This window comes from Elaeis guineensis, chromosome 3 (genome assembly GCF_000442705.2).
Source record: "Elaeis guineensis isolate ETL-2024a chromosome 3, EG11, whole genome shotgun sequence".
Classification (NCBI taxonomy): Eukaryota; Viridiplantae; Streptophyta; class Magnoliopsida; order Arecales; family Arecaceae; genus Elaeis; species Elaeis guineensis.
This window is the reverse complement of record NC_025995.2, coordinates 107,270,157-107,282,770: the sequence shown is the minus strand read 5'-3', so window position 1 is coordinate 107,282,770 and position 12,614 is coordinate 107,270,157. Positions and strand designations below refer to the sequence as shown.

General features: G+C 35.8%; 1 protein-coding gene across 2 annotated transcripts; it reads right to left on the bottom strand.

The window, feature by feature from the left end:
- Positions 1-440: 440 nt before the first annotated feature.
- On the bottom strand, positions 441-6,689 carry LOC105041114 (uncharacterized). 2 transcript variants are annotated; one of them, XM_073254280.1, is made up of 3 exons: positions 6,312-6,689; positions 5,507-5,722; positions 441-1,094 (listed from the first exon to the last, which is right to left on the bottom strand). In XM_073254280.1, exons 1-2 carry the CDS (start codon positions 6,636-6,638, stop codon positions 5,543-5,545), a joined length of 507 nt encoding a protein of 168 aa, XP_073110381.1. In that variant the 5' UTR covers positions 6,639-6,689; the 3' UTR covers positions 441-1,094; positions 5,507-5,542. The 2 variants fall into 2 exon arrangements, with proteins under 2 accessions (XP_073110381.1, XP_010916227.1); XM_010917925.3 differs by lacking the exon at positions 441-1,094 and adding an exon at positions 3,757-4,397 and having other exon boundaries at positions 6,312-6,687.
- Between the last annotated feature and the right edge of the window lie 5,925 nt (positions 6,690-12,614).

Genomic DNA, 12,614 nt, shown 5'->3' with positions numbered 1-12,614 from the left:
ACATCAAAAGGAGAACATTTGATAGAATCTCTATCTTTGCTTTTCTTGTAGATTTATGGTTTTTTTTTCGAGTGTTATTTTAGTGCTTGGTTCCTTCTATTTATTTTAGTCATAAAAAATTGCACATGCTATATATATATATATATGTGGATTAAACAAAAAAAAAGAAGAAGGGGGGGGGAGAGCTCGACGGTAGCTGTGGAGAAAAGGATAATATTTAAGAGAAGATAAGATTCATTCAAGATTATTTGGGAGAAAAAAAGTTGCCATGTTTCAGAGAGATGGTTTCAGTGACACTTCCTTTTGAGTGTAGTTTCGATGTCTCATGAAAGTTACATCTTGTATAGAGATTATTTTTATTTTCATTAAAAATTAAGTTTGACTCTGTTAAGAGTTTCAAGGATAGAAAGAAAATAAGAATTCATTGCAGAGAAGCAATATGTGGAATGGCAGATGCATAATATTAACCGAAGTGCATTAACCGCAGGTATAAATAGCATATAAAGCTATTGCATTAACTGCGATCAAATGAAAACTTCCATATGAACCCATCTCTCTTGAATTAAAATTCTAAGTAATTCCTCTCGTTCATGTTTCAGATATCACTGATATCCAACCCAGTCCATCTCCGTATACGAATTAAGCACAGGGAAATCTGGTTTACAGGCGAGGGTTGCAGAACTGGTATCGATCTCCCTTTTCGGCTGGAACAGGACTGGGCCATATAACATTTTTCCAATTTAGAATAAATAAACACATTCCTCATTGCTGTGCTTGTGAAAGAGCCCTCTGGACCTCAAAATCAGAGGAAAAATCAATCCTCCGTGGCTGCACAATTAGTAAATGAGAAAGTACAGCTATCGTTTTTTTTCTCTTAATACTGAACAAAAACTTGCAACTAGTTAGATCTTTTTTTAGTTAGATTGGAGATGAGCTTTGAAGGCCACTCACGTCAAGTCCTTCTCTATATACTCAATGTTGGAAGGATCAAGTGGACCCTTGATCACATCTATGGATTGGATGACTATCTTGGCTGGAAGAACACTCTTCGATGGGTCCGATGCAGTTTGGGAGCTTAAACAAGATGTGAACCCCTGCATGAGTTGAATATCCCACGATCATCAGTATTTTTCCATGTGTCAAAGGTACCATATGGGTTTATTAGTCTGGAGTGGTGCTCCTAATAGCTTAAGCTTTTAGGCCGTGAGTCTATGGTATATGGCAGTCCTGTCAATTATTACAGTGAGATATGGTGATTATTATTGGTTGTTTAAGGTCACAAGTATAGAACATTTTTCTTAAACATCTTACTTAGTTATGATTATTAATAATATTATTTTTGATTAGTGCATATTTATTTCTAAACACCAGTAAATTAGTGAGATGAGAATACACTTCATTTAAGAATCCAAGACAATCAAATGGAGCCAGCTGTCAATTTTGTAGAATAACACATTTTTTCATTGAAAGGTTATTTCATATTTTGTCACATAAATATGTTTCTTGTACCAACTATTGTATTAAATAAACGAATGATATGGATCAAGAATAAAATGCCAATTTACAGCAAAAGAGAAACTTCGTGTGAGTTCAAATGCAAATGGTTCTTTTCTAGATTATTCAAGGAATGACTGACAAATTATTTTTATCCTTATAAGTAGTTGAATCTCAGAAATTTGAGTCATGTAATTCATGCATTTCCCCTTTAATACAGCATTGTAAAATTTTATAAATGATACTATTTAATGAGAACCAAAAAATAGTTTCAGCCTCCCTCTCTCTTTCCCTTTTAAGCAAAAACCTCTTTCACTTTCTACTTAATGACATAGTTGTCTTTAGAATTGCTAGAAATAAACATGTACGAAGTATATTTTTGCACCAACTTATCATTCGACGTTGTCAAAGAGCCCATCAAACAAACAAGTATGTAGCAATACATCATTTCTTGGAGACCAACCATACTGCGAAAGGTTTAGTAGCACAACCCAAGCCTTTCAACAATACCACAAATTTTATGAAAATGAGGGTTTGAATAACGAAGCCAATTCTTAGAGATAGATCAAGAAATGAATGTGTAGACTATGTTCTACCCATGGCTCCTTTAGTCAATTACGAGTGAAGTAGGTTTTCATAAGAAGGGTTTTTCACCTATTCCAAAAACTTTCGAAAATAAAGGGGAAGGGATAGATAAAACAGATGAAACTATTTAATTATATTCCTACGAGCTATAGGTGGGCACCTATTGGATTATCCCTCTTGAATCTTGAAACCATGATATTTATGGAATTAAATTTGAGCTCTTTCTCGAAATTTAATTTGAATTCATGCATAAAACATAAGTGCTGCAATTTTTTAACATTTAAAGAATTTATCAATTTATTTAAAATAAAACAAATAACACCATCTATCTATACGACCAACAACTACATCCACATGCATGCCCGCCTGATTGAGTCTTTTCCAAACTTTTAATACAAAGCTATTACCATTATGAAGATTTAAATTTAAGCTCCTTATTGAAGCTTCAATTTCATAAAGAAAAAATGAGTACTATATTTTTTTTAAAAAAATTTGAGAATCCATCAACTTATTTAAAATAAAACAAATAAAATTATCCATCCATATCACCAGCAATTACATCTATATGCATGCCTTGTAGATTAAGTCTTTCTCAGATCTTCCAAATAAAGCTCACATCGTTACATAGAATTAAATTGGAGCTTTTTCTAGAAACTACAAATTCATAAATAAAGAATCAGTTATATAGTTTTTAAATTTTGAGAATCCATTAATTTATTTAAATCAAACAAATGAAATCATTTGTCTATATCACTAGCAACCATATCTAGATGCATGCCCACCAAGTTGAGTCTTTCTCAAACATTTCAACCAAAATATGTGCGTGCGGTTGAAATTTTGAATTCATAAACAAAAAATAAGTGAAAAATATTTTTTATAAAATTTTGAGAATCTATCAACTTATTTAAAATAAAATAAATGAAATCATTCATCTATATCACCAGCAACTACATCTACGTGCACGGCCACGAGGTTGAGTCATTCTCAACCCTTTTAAGCAAAACATACGCCACACCATGGAATTAAATTTGAGCTCCTTCTTAAAACTTCGAATTCTTAAATATAAAGTTAGTGATATATTTTTTTTGAAAAACTTGAGAATCCATCAACTTATTTAAAATAAGGCAAGGGAAGCCGCCCACATATCACTAGCAACTACATCTACATACACGCCCACCGGATTGAGTCTTCCACAAACCTTCCAAGTAATGCCCTTCCATTGCGAGAAATTAAATTGGAGCCTCTTCTTGAAATTTTGAATTCATAAATAAAAAGTAAATGCTATATTTTTTTTTTTTCAAATTTAGAGAATGCATCAATTTATTTAAAACAAAACAAACTAAACCACCTGTCTATATAACCAGCAACTACATATGTTTGCACATCCACCAAATTAAGCCTTTCTCAAACCTTCCAAATAAAGTCCATCCCATTACATGGAATTAAATTTCTTCTCAAAAGTTTAAATTTATAAATAAAAACAAATCTTTGTGATTTTTAAAATTTTAAGAAACCATCAACTTATTTAAAATAAAACAAACGAAATCAGCTATTTATATCACAGCAACTATATCTGCACTGTCTTTCTTAAACCTTTCAAATAAAACCCGCATTATTATATATGGAATTAAATTTGAGCTCCTTCTTGAAACTTCGAGTTCATGGATATCGCCCATCTAAAATAAAATAAATGAAATCGCCCATCTATATCACCAGCAACTATATCCATATGCATATGCACCTGATTGAGTCCATTATCGAACATTAAATTGGAGCTCATTCTCGAACCTTCGAGTTCATAAACAGGAAGTAAATGACAAACCTATGTTGAGCCTATAAAAGGTCATGGAGAATTCAAAATTTTTATGAATTCAGTCATCTGCAAAGCCAAAGATGTCTTCCCAAATTTTTATTGTGGGCATCAAAAAGCACAAAGCTATTGGAGATGATCACTTTGACGCTCTTACTGTTTGTCCGATATCACCCATACCTAAAACTTGTGTCAGTTAACCTCATGCAGGCGGTCACTCCATTCTCCATGGGCTGTTTTTTAGGCACCGCTCTGTCTATGGCCTTTCAAAGGAGCGGCTCCATGAAGATTAGCTGGTGCAAATATGCAGTAATCCGACGAGACTGGTTCCTCTGCGATGCAGCTTAGGTCGATGATATGTCGCTCATCTCAGAAGAAGATATGAAATGAAGCGATTAGAGACCGATAAGCTGATGGGCTTTGTGCGCGCAGTGAAGGGTGGAAATAGCCTTGTGGCTTTGGTTCCCATGATGCCATGGTCTTGGTTGCACTTACGTGTGCAGCGAAGCTGGAAACACATTGGACTTAGAGAGATATTTGTGTCTCTAAACATGCATTAAAGGGAGAACAATTAATAGACTCTCTATCTTTGCTTTTCTTGTAGATTTATGGTTCTTTTTTTTTCCGGGTGTTATTTTAGTGCTTGGTTCCTTCTATTTATTTTAGTAATAAAAAATGAGGACAATGATGCTGCATGGTACTGCGTTCTGTTTCTTTTCTCCATTTACTTGCGCTAGTGTCTTGCACATGCTATGTATATGTGGATTAAAGAAAAAAAGAAAAAGGAAGGGCAGAGTGGGACGATAGCTGCCAAAAACAAAAAAAGAAATGAGAAGAAAAAAAAGAAGAGCTAGACGATAGTTGTGGAGCAAAGGAAGGATACATTCAAGATTATTTTGGAGGAAAAAGGTTGCCATACTTAAGAGAGATGGTTTTAGTGACATTTTCTTTTGAATATAGTTTCGATGTCTTATGAAGTTCCATTATAATATTTTAATTTTAATTTTTTATTTTTATTAAAAATTAAGTTTAACTCTGTTAAGGGTTTAAAAAAAGTCAAGGATAGAAAAAAAACAAGAATTCATTGAAGAGAAGCGGTATGTGGAATGGCAGATGCATAATAATAACTACAGTACAGCAGGACATAAATAGGATATAAAGCTATAGTATTAAATACGGTCAAATGAAAACTTCTATATGAATCCACTTCTTTTGAATTAAAATTCTAAGTAATCCCTTTCATTCACGTTTCAGGTATCATAGAGAAATTTGGTTTTTTCTTTTTTGTGAGGTATTGTCCGTTTTAACTCATGACCATCTTTAGGCTTTAGTGGATCTTGATCATTTAGAATCTCACGATTTTATCTTTTAAAAAATACCTCATATTGGAAGAGAAGGTTCTAATCCATATAAACCATGTTCCCTCTTGACTCATAACCGATATGGGACTAAAAAAGTCCTCTTTACACTACAACAGGGCCATATAATATTTTTTCAATTTAGAATAATTGAATACGCTTTTCATTGCTGTGCTTGTGAAGCCCTTTGGAACTTAAAATCAGAGAAAAAATCAATCCGCTGTGGTTGCACAATTAGTAAATGAGAAAGTACGCCTACCATTTTTTTACCCCGATACTGAACCAAAACTTGCAACTAGTTAGATTGGAGACGAGCTTTGAAGGCCTCCCACGTCAAGTCCTTCTCTATATACTCAATGTTGGAAGGATCAAATGGACCCTTGATCACATCTATGAATTGGATGACTGCCTTTGCTGGAAGAACACTCTTCGATGGGTCCGATGTGGTTCGGGAGCTTAAACAAGATGAGAACCCCTGCATGAGTTGAATATCCCACAATCATCAGTAATTTCCCTACCTTGATCACATCTATAGCATATGGCAGTCCCGCCAATTATTACCGTGTGTGGGATGGTGATTATAAGGTTACGAGTATAGAACATTTTTCTTAAACGTCTCACTCAGTTATGATTATTAATAATATTGTTTTATGATTATAAATAATATTATTAAACCTATAGCGCACCTACGAAATTTTCAACAAATGTCCTGCTTGGTATAGTGCAATGCTACCGTACCTACTCAGAAAAATCACTCGAGAAAGTCCCTCAGGTATCCTCCACCAATCACTTTGCATCACTAAAGGCGCATTTAGAGAGACCGATTTACAGGGAGAAATTAGAATACACCACGCCAGTTGACAGACCTTTTGAGTTACTAAAGCATTTTTCTTGATTGCATTGACTCCATAAATTTATTTCTAGTCAATATTAAGGCCTACATCTGTTGCTACTGCAAGCTATTCTAAATCTTTCTCATAACTGTGATGATTCGAAGAAAATAAAACTCAAGAGAACTATCTGGCAAATCCCAATACATTGAAGGATGACAGTATTATGTCTACCTTAAAGATTAGCACCAACTCTTCTTCACCATCAACTGTGGCTCGCACCAAAAGAGCCTCATTTCTAGCTGACTGGCTGTAAGATTCCAGCATTTCAATCTCTGAATTGTGCCCATAGTCTTCACCCTCCATCTCATCATCTTCATATCTTATTCTCCGTCTCGCATTCCATGATACACACTCTGCCCTTCGGCGGTGCACCTCCGAAGGCCTTTGGTGCCGAAAACCGGCCATTGGCACCACCTTTTGGGCAGTGACATGGTTGTGGTTCAGGAGCAACAGGAGCCATGGGTGGTGCACTGATGGGAGGGCAGCGTGGACTAGCATTGGTGGGAGGAGTTGGTGTTGGAGGCTGATGAATGGATAAGATCATAACATATGGTGTGGGCTTCTCATTTGCTATCCTCATGAAACATGTGGATTTCCACGAGCCTCCTCTCTCAAGTGGGGATTATTGCTTCTCCTTTGCTTTACGTGGTCCTAAACCGACATGGGATATTGAAAGGACCCCTTATGCACCTTATCCTTGGAAAATTCTGCAGGGTGCCAACTATCCTTGTTGGTAAAATCTTGATACATGATTTCTGGGTTTGGCCTCAAGTTCACTCTCATTTTCGAATGGACTTCTACCATTCTAATTCCTAAGAAAGAACATAGAGGAAGGAAAAAAAATCTAAAAGATTTAAATGGAGTGGACTCGAAAACACTCTAATCAACAAATAACCATCTTGGCTCAAAATTACCATGGGCCCTGTTCTCAAGAAAAAAATTGGAAAAGGATTGAAGACACCATGTACTGTGGTTTTTTTCATTAATGAAACTCCTCAAAATTGTACATACTATGAATTCAAAAGATTTGAAAAGATAGAAGCCAGTTATTAGTGTAATGAAAATGTGATATTTGGATTACAGTTAATGCAGATACATTCAAAAAGTTGATGACATAAAATTATTTAAAATAGCAATAATATAAAGATATATGGCTTTTAGTATCTACAAACAATGCCTATCAGATTGTACTAGCAATATTCTTTATTCCTCCCTTCACGAAGATCTGCAAAAATAATATAATTAATTAGTTAAAAATAAGGCCATTTATTTTTGATTTCTATCACATGTAAACTCTCTCTTTCTTCTTCAATTGAATGAGTTCTATTTAAACGCAGTAGTTGAAAATCCTAAACAAATTGGATACACTCACTCACACATCTCTCTCTATCCAATACCTGCTCCCTCATTCATCCCCCCTCCCCCGGCCTTCTCATTCATCCCCCTCCTCCCCTCCAACACTCTCTTACCTCTCCATTCCAAACCCCTGTCCCCTAGCACTCTCTCCCTGATCCTTTCTTCCTTGGATGCTCCCCTCTCTGCCTCTCTCTCCAACCTCCATCCTTTTTCTACAAAGCCCAATATATTACATTTTTAAAATATTTTATTTTATTACATTTTTAAATATTTTATTCTTTATTGTTTTTTTCATTTTATTTGCTTTATCCGAGATATTTTCTGCATTCATACATCTCCTTTTATCTTCATTTCTATGCAATTTGATTTGTTCCTTATCTGATCCTCTTTTGTTCTTCTTGCATGTATTTTAATTCTTCATTTCATGTTGTTTATGTTGTCAAGCTCCAAACCCAGCATCTGAGTTGAGCACGTGACACGGCCACACAAACCCTAGAGCAGCGCCCTAAGGATCATGTAAGGCCTATTAATTTAACACTTCAAAATTTTAAATAACCAAGTAAATACCAAATCAACCTACCGAGTCAAAACTTTAAATCAAATGTAAACTTTGTTCAATACAATTTATTCAAATGTTCATTGGTATCAGAAAATTTAAACTAACTAAACTACTAAAGGCTTCTGTTCTTATTTGCTCTCGCCCAAACCATCCAAACTAAGCATCCTGTGAGTCTGAAAAAAAATAAGAAGAAAATATGAGCTTTTCCAGCTCAGTAAGAATCACTGCACATGTACATCAAGCCAGTAGATAAAAGTAATATTTCTGAAATCAATACAATTTATGAAGACTCATATGTATATAATAACTGAAATATTATCATAAATATGTATTTAATAATATGGGTCATCATATATCAGCAAGCAAATTCTTCACTCAATATTGAATTACATGTTATATGTTTCATCTTTTCACATCTTCAATTGACAATCTTTTATCCCTTTTTGGCTTGGACTAACCAGGATCATGCGACGATCTTTTATTTAGATCGATTTCTGTGATCTTCCTCGGATCGAAATATTTATGATCTTTCTCATATCAAAGTGGCCATGATCTTTCTCGGATCAAATCATTCATGATTTTTCTCGGATCAAGTTCTTCCACACATAAGCTGTGGAGGCTGTCCCAGGCATAAGCTCCTGGCTGGCTATTCCACATGACAAGGTCAGTCCAAACCATATTCTTTTTTTTTTATTTTATTTTATGGACATATAATATTAATCAATTTAAATTTTGCAGTGTACTCAAAAACAAACATGTCATAACTATATAATCATGCCATCATATACGTTGACAAAAATATATTCATGCTCGCAATCACACAAGTAAATATCAGCATTTCACATATGATAAATTCATTGATCTCAAATCCAACGATACAAAACTAACAGTAAAATAGTATATACATGTGATGATGATCATGTATAATGATTCTTACCTCGATCAATAAGAAATCAATTTCACAGCCTTATAGTTTGAAAATCAAAACCCTACTCGTTGTCCCCCTGGTCGTTGGACTGTTCTCCTATCAAACAAATCAATTTAACCAAATAAATTTTCTAAAAATATATATTGAGGTTTATCTGAACTCTTACCTATGTCTCCCCCCTTTTTTTTAATTTTTTAATTTATTATTTATTATATATATATATATAATTATATTATATATATATATATTTTTATTTAGAGAAGAGAGAAGAAATTTCTTCTCCTCTTCCTCACGCTCGAAAACATAAGACCCGAGCTCTTTCCGAGCGCCTCCCCCTCATCCGGCCAGGTGAGCCACCTCCGGCCACCCTCCCCGGCAACGTCTCGACGACGGTGAGACTACCATCTCAGTGGCAGCCCCACCCCTCTTTGCTGCCGGCGGCGGAAGGAGAAAGTTAATGTAAACAGGGGTGTCCCTGTTTGAGCCCGAACTGGCATCTCACCGGCTTCCAAGTACACCGATGATCGGAGGATCAAAAGGAGAAGAAGAATACCTTGTTCCGCCGTCCAAAGACAGCTCCGACGACCCCCTTCTCTTCCGATCAACCACCCACGATATTTTCTTGAGAAAATCCCTCAAATTTCTTCGAAATTTTTTGTTGTAAAATCCTAAGGGAGGAAGGGAGATCTTTATAGTGAAGGTTTCCTACCTTAGTCGGACTCTTTGAGTCCGATTTCATCGGAAACGAGAAGGAAGAAGACTCCGATTAGGAGTCTTCCTCCTCCTCTGTAATTTTTTTTTTGTTGGGCCGTATGAGTTTACAGGCCCAGTACCTGGGCTGTTACAATCTCCCCCCCTAAAAAATTTCATCCTTGAAATTTACATACTTGAGTTTTCAAAGAGTTGTGGATACTTGATCTTCATTTCTGTCTCGAGTTCCCATGTAGCCTCTCTCTCGCTATGATTGCTCCATTGGACTTCACATAAGGAATACTTCAATGCCGTAACACCTGATCCTTCTTGTCAACAATCCGTACTAGATATTCTTCATAAGTCAGATCTTTCTGAAGATGCAAAGGTTCATAACTCACCACATGACTTGAATCTGGAATATACTTTCTCAACATTGATACATGAAACACATTATGTACACCAGATAAAGCCGCACGGTAATGCTAACCGATATGCAACCTCTCCAATCCTGTCTAAAATTTCAAAAGGGCTAATATACCTTGGACTCAACTTACCACGAACTCCAAATCTCATTACACCTTTAGTGGGAGAAACTCTCAAAAAAATATGATCGCCTACCTGAAATTCCAGCTCCCTTCTTCTATTATCAGCATAACTCTTTTGCCTGCTCTGAGCCGTACGAAGTCGTTCCTGGATCATGTGTACTTTTTTCACTGTTTGTTGCACTATTTCTGGTCCCAACAGTTTTTTTTCTCCTACCTCATCCCAACAAATGGGTGATCTACACTTTCTTCCATATAATGCCTCGAAAGGAGTCATCTGAATATTTGCTTGATAACTATTATTATAAGTGAACTCAACCAATGATAAGTGATTATCCCATGCACCACCCAAGTCCATGACACAAGCCCTTAACATATCCTCTAGGATCTGTATGGTTCGTTCTGATTGTCCCTCAGTTTGAGGATGAAAAGCTGTACTGAAATTTAACTTGGTACCAAGGGCTTTATGAAGACTCTTCCAAAATTGAGAAACAAATCTACTATCTCGATCTGACACAATAGTAACTGGTACTCCATGCAATCGTACTATCTGCTCTATATACAAGCCTGCCAATCTTTCTAAAGAAAGACCAATCCGAAAGGGTAAGAAATGCGCTGATTTCGTCAATCAGTCAACAATTACCCATATAGCATTATTATTCCGAAGTGTTTTAGGTAATCCAATCACAAAATCCATAGTAATATGCTCCCATTTCCACTGAGGAATAAGAAGAGACTGTAATGGTCCTGTTGGTCTTTGATGTTCGGCTTTTACTTGTTGACATACTAAATATTGGGCTACAAATTGTGCAATATCCCTTTTCATACCAGACCACCAAAAATTTCTTTTCAAATCTTGATACATTTTTGTGCTTCCAGGATGCATGGTGTAAGCCAAACAGTGAGCCTCCTCCAGGATCTCGTCCCTTAATCCTAGATCTTGGGAACACATAGTCTGTTATCAAACCTCAATGAACCATCCTCATGTGTCCAAAATTTTGTTTGTATACCGGAGTCCACTGCTTCTATGACCTTTTGTAACTCTGAATCCTCCTTTTGAGCTGCTTTAATCTTTTCAATCAAAGTAGGCTGTAGTACAAGATTTGCAAGTTGAACTTGAGAATCATGTAGTCGTATTTCAATTCCTGATTTCTCCAAATCTAGCAATATAGGCTTTTGTGAGGTAATTAGAACAGCCAATTCACCAAAAAATTTTCTACTTAGAGCATCGGCTACAACATTCGCCTTCCCGAGATGATAATTTATTGTCAAGTCATAATCCTTCAATAGTTCTAACCACCTTCTTTGTCTCAAATTTAACTCCTTCTGAGTAAAGATGTATTTTAAACTTTTATGAGCCGTGAAAATCTTGCAATGCTCTCCATATAAATAATGTCTCCATATTTTTAAAGCAAAAACCACAGCTGCTAATTCTAGGTCATGAGTAGGATAATTTCGCTCATATAACTTCAATTGTTGAGAGGCATAAGCTATCACCTTTTCTTTTTGCATCAGAACACAACCGAGGCCTTTACGAGAAGCATCGCTATAGATAATGAAACCTTCTGTTCCGGATGGAATGGTTAAAATGGAAGCAGTCACTAATCGTCTTTTTAACTCTTGGAAGCTTTGCTCGTATTCATCTATCCATTCAAACTTCACTTGTTTCTGTGTTAGATGAGATAGAGGTATGGCAATACAAGAGAAACCTTCCACAAACCTTCGATAGTAGCCAGCCAACCCCAAAAAGCTACGTACCTCCGATACATTAGTAGGTCGGCTCCAGTCAACTACTGCCTCCACTTTCCTTGGGTCAACTGAAATACCATCCTTGGAGATGACATGCCCGAGGAAAGTAACACTGTTTATCCAAAATTCATATTTTTGTAGCTTTGCATACAGTTTCTTTTTTCTCAAAGTTTGTAATACAATCCTCAAATGTTCTTCATGCTCGAGTGAGCTTTTCGAGTAAATCAAAATATCATCGATAAATACAACTACAAATCGATCCAAGTATGATGCAAACACCTGATTCATAAGATCCATAAAGACTGCCGGTGTATTGGTCAAACCAAATGGCATGACTAAAAACTCATAATGTCCATATCTAGTCCGAAAGACTGTTTTTGATATATCTCCAGATTGTATCTTCAACTGATGGTAGCCAGAACGAAGATCAATTTTTGAGAAGACCTGTGCCCCTTGCAACTGATCAAACAAATCATCGATTCGTGGTAAAAGATATTTATTTCATACTGTTACCTTATTTAATTCTTGATAGTCTATGCAAAGCCGAAGGCTACCATCTTTCTTCTTCATAAAAAGTACTGGAGCTCCCCAAGGTGATACACTAGGTCTAATGAATCCTTTGTCCAACAACTCTTGTAATTGCTTTT

Excerpts from the sequence above, each read along its gene's own strand:
- LOC105041114 (XM_073254280.1), bottom strand. The coding sequence starts at position 6,638 with ATGCTAGTCCACGCTGCCCTCCCATCAGTGCACCACCCATGGCTCCTG. Across the intron at positions 5,723-6,311 it reads AGTTGGTGCTAATCTTTAAG|GGGTTCTCATCTTGTTTAAG; the intron begins GTAGACATAATA and ends CAACTCATGCAG.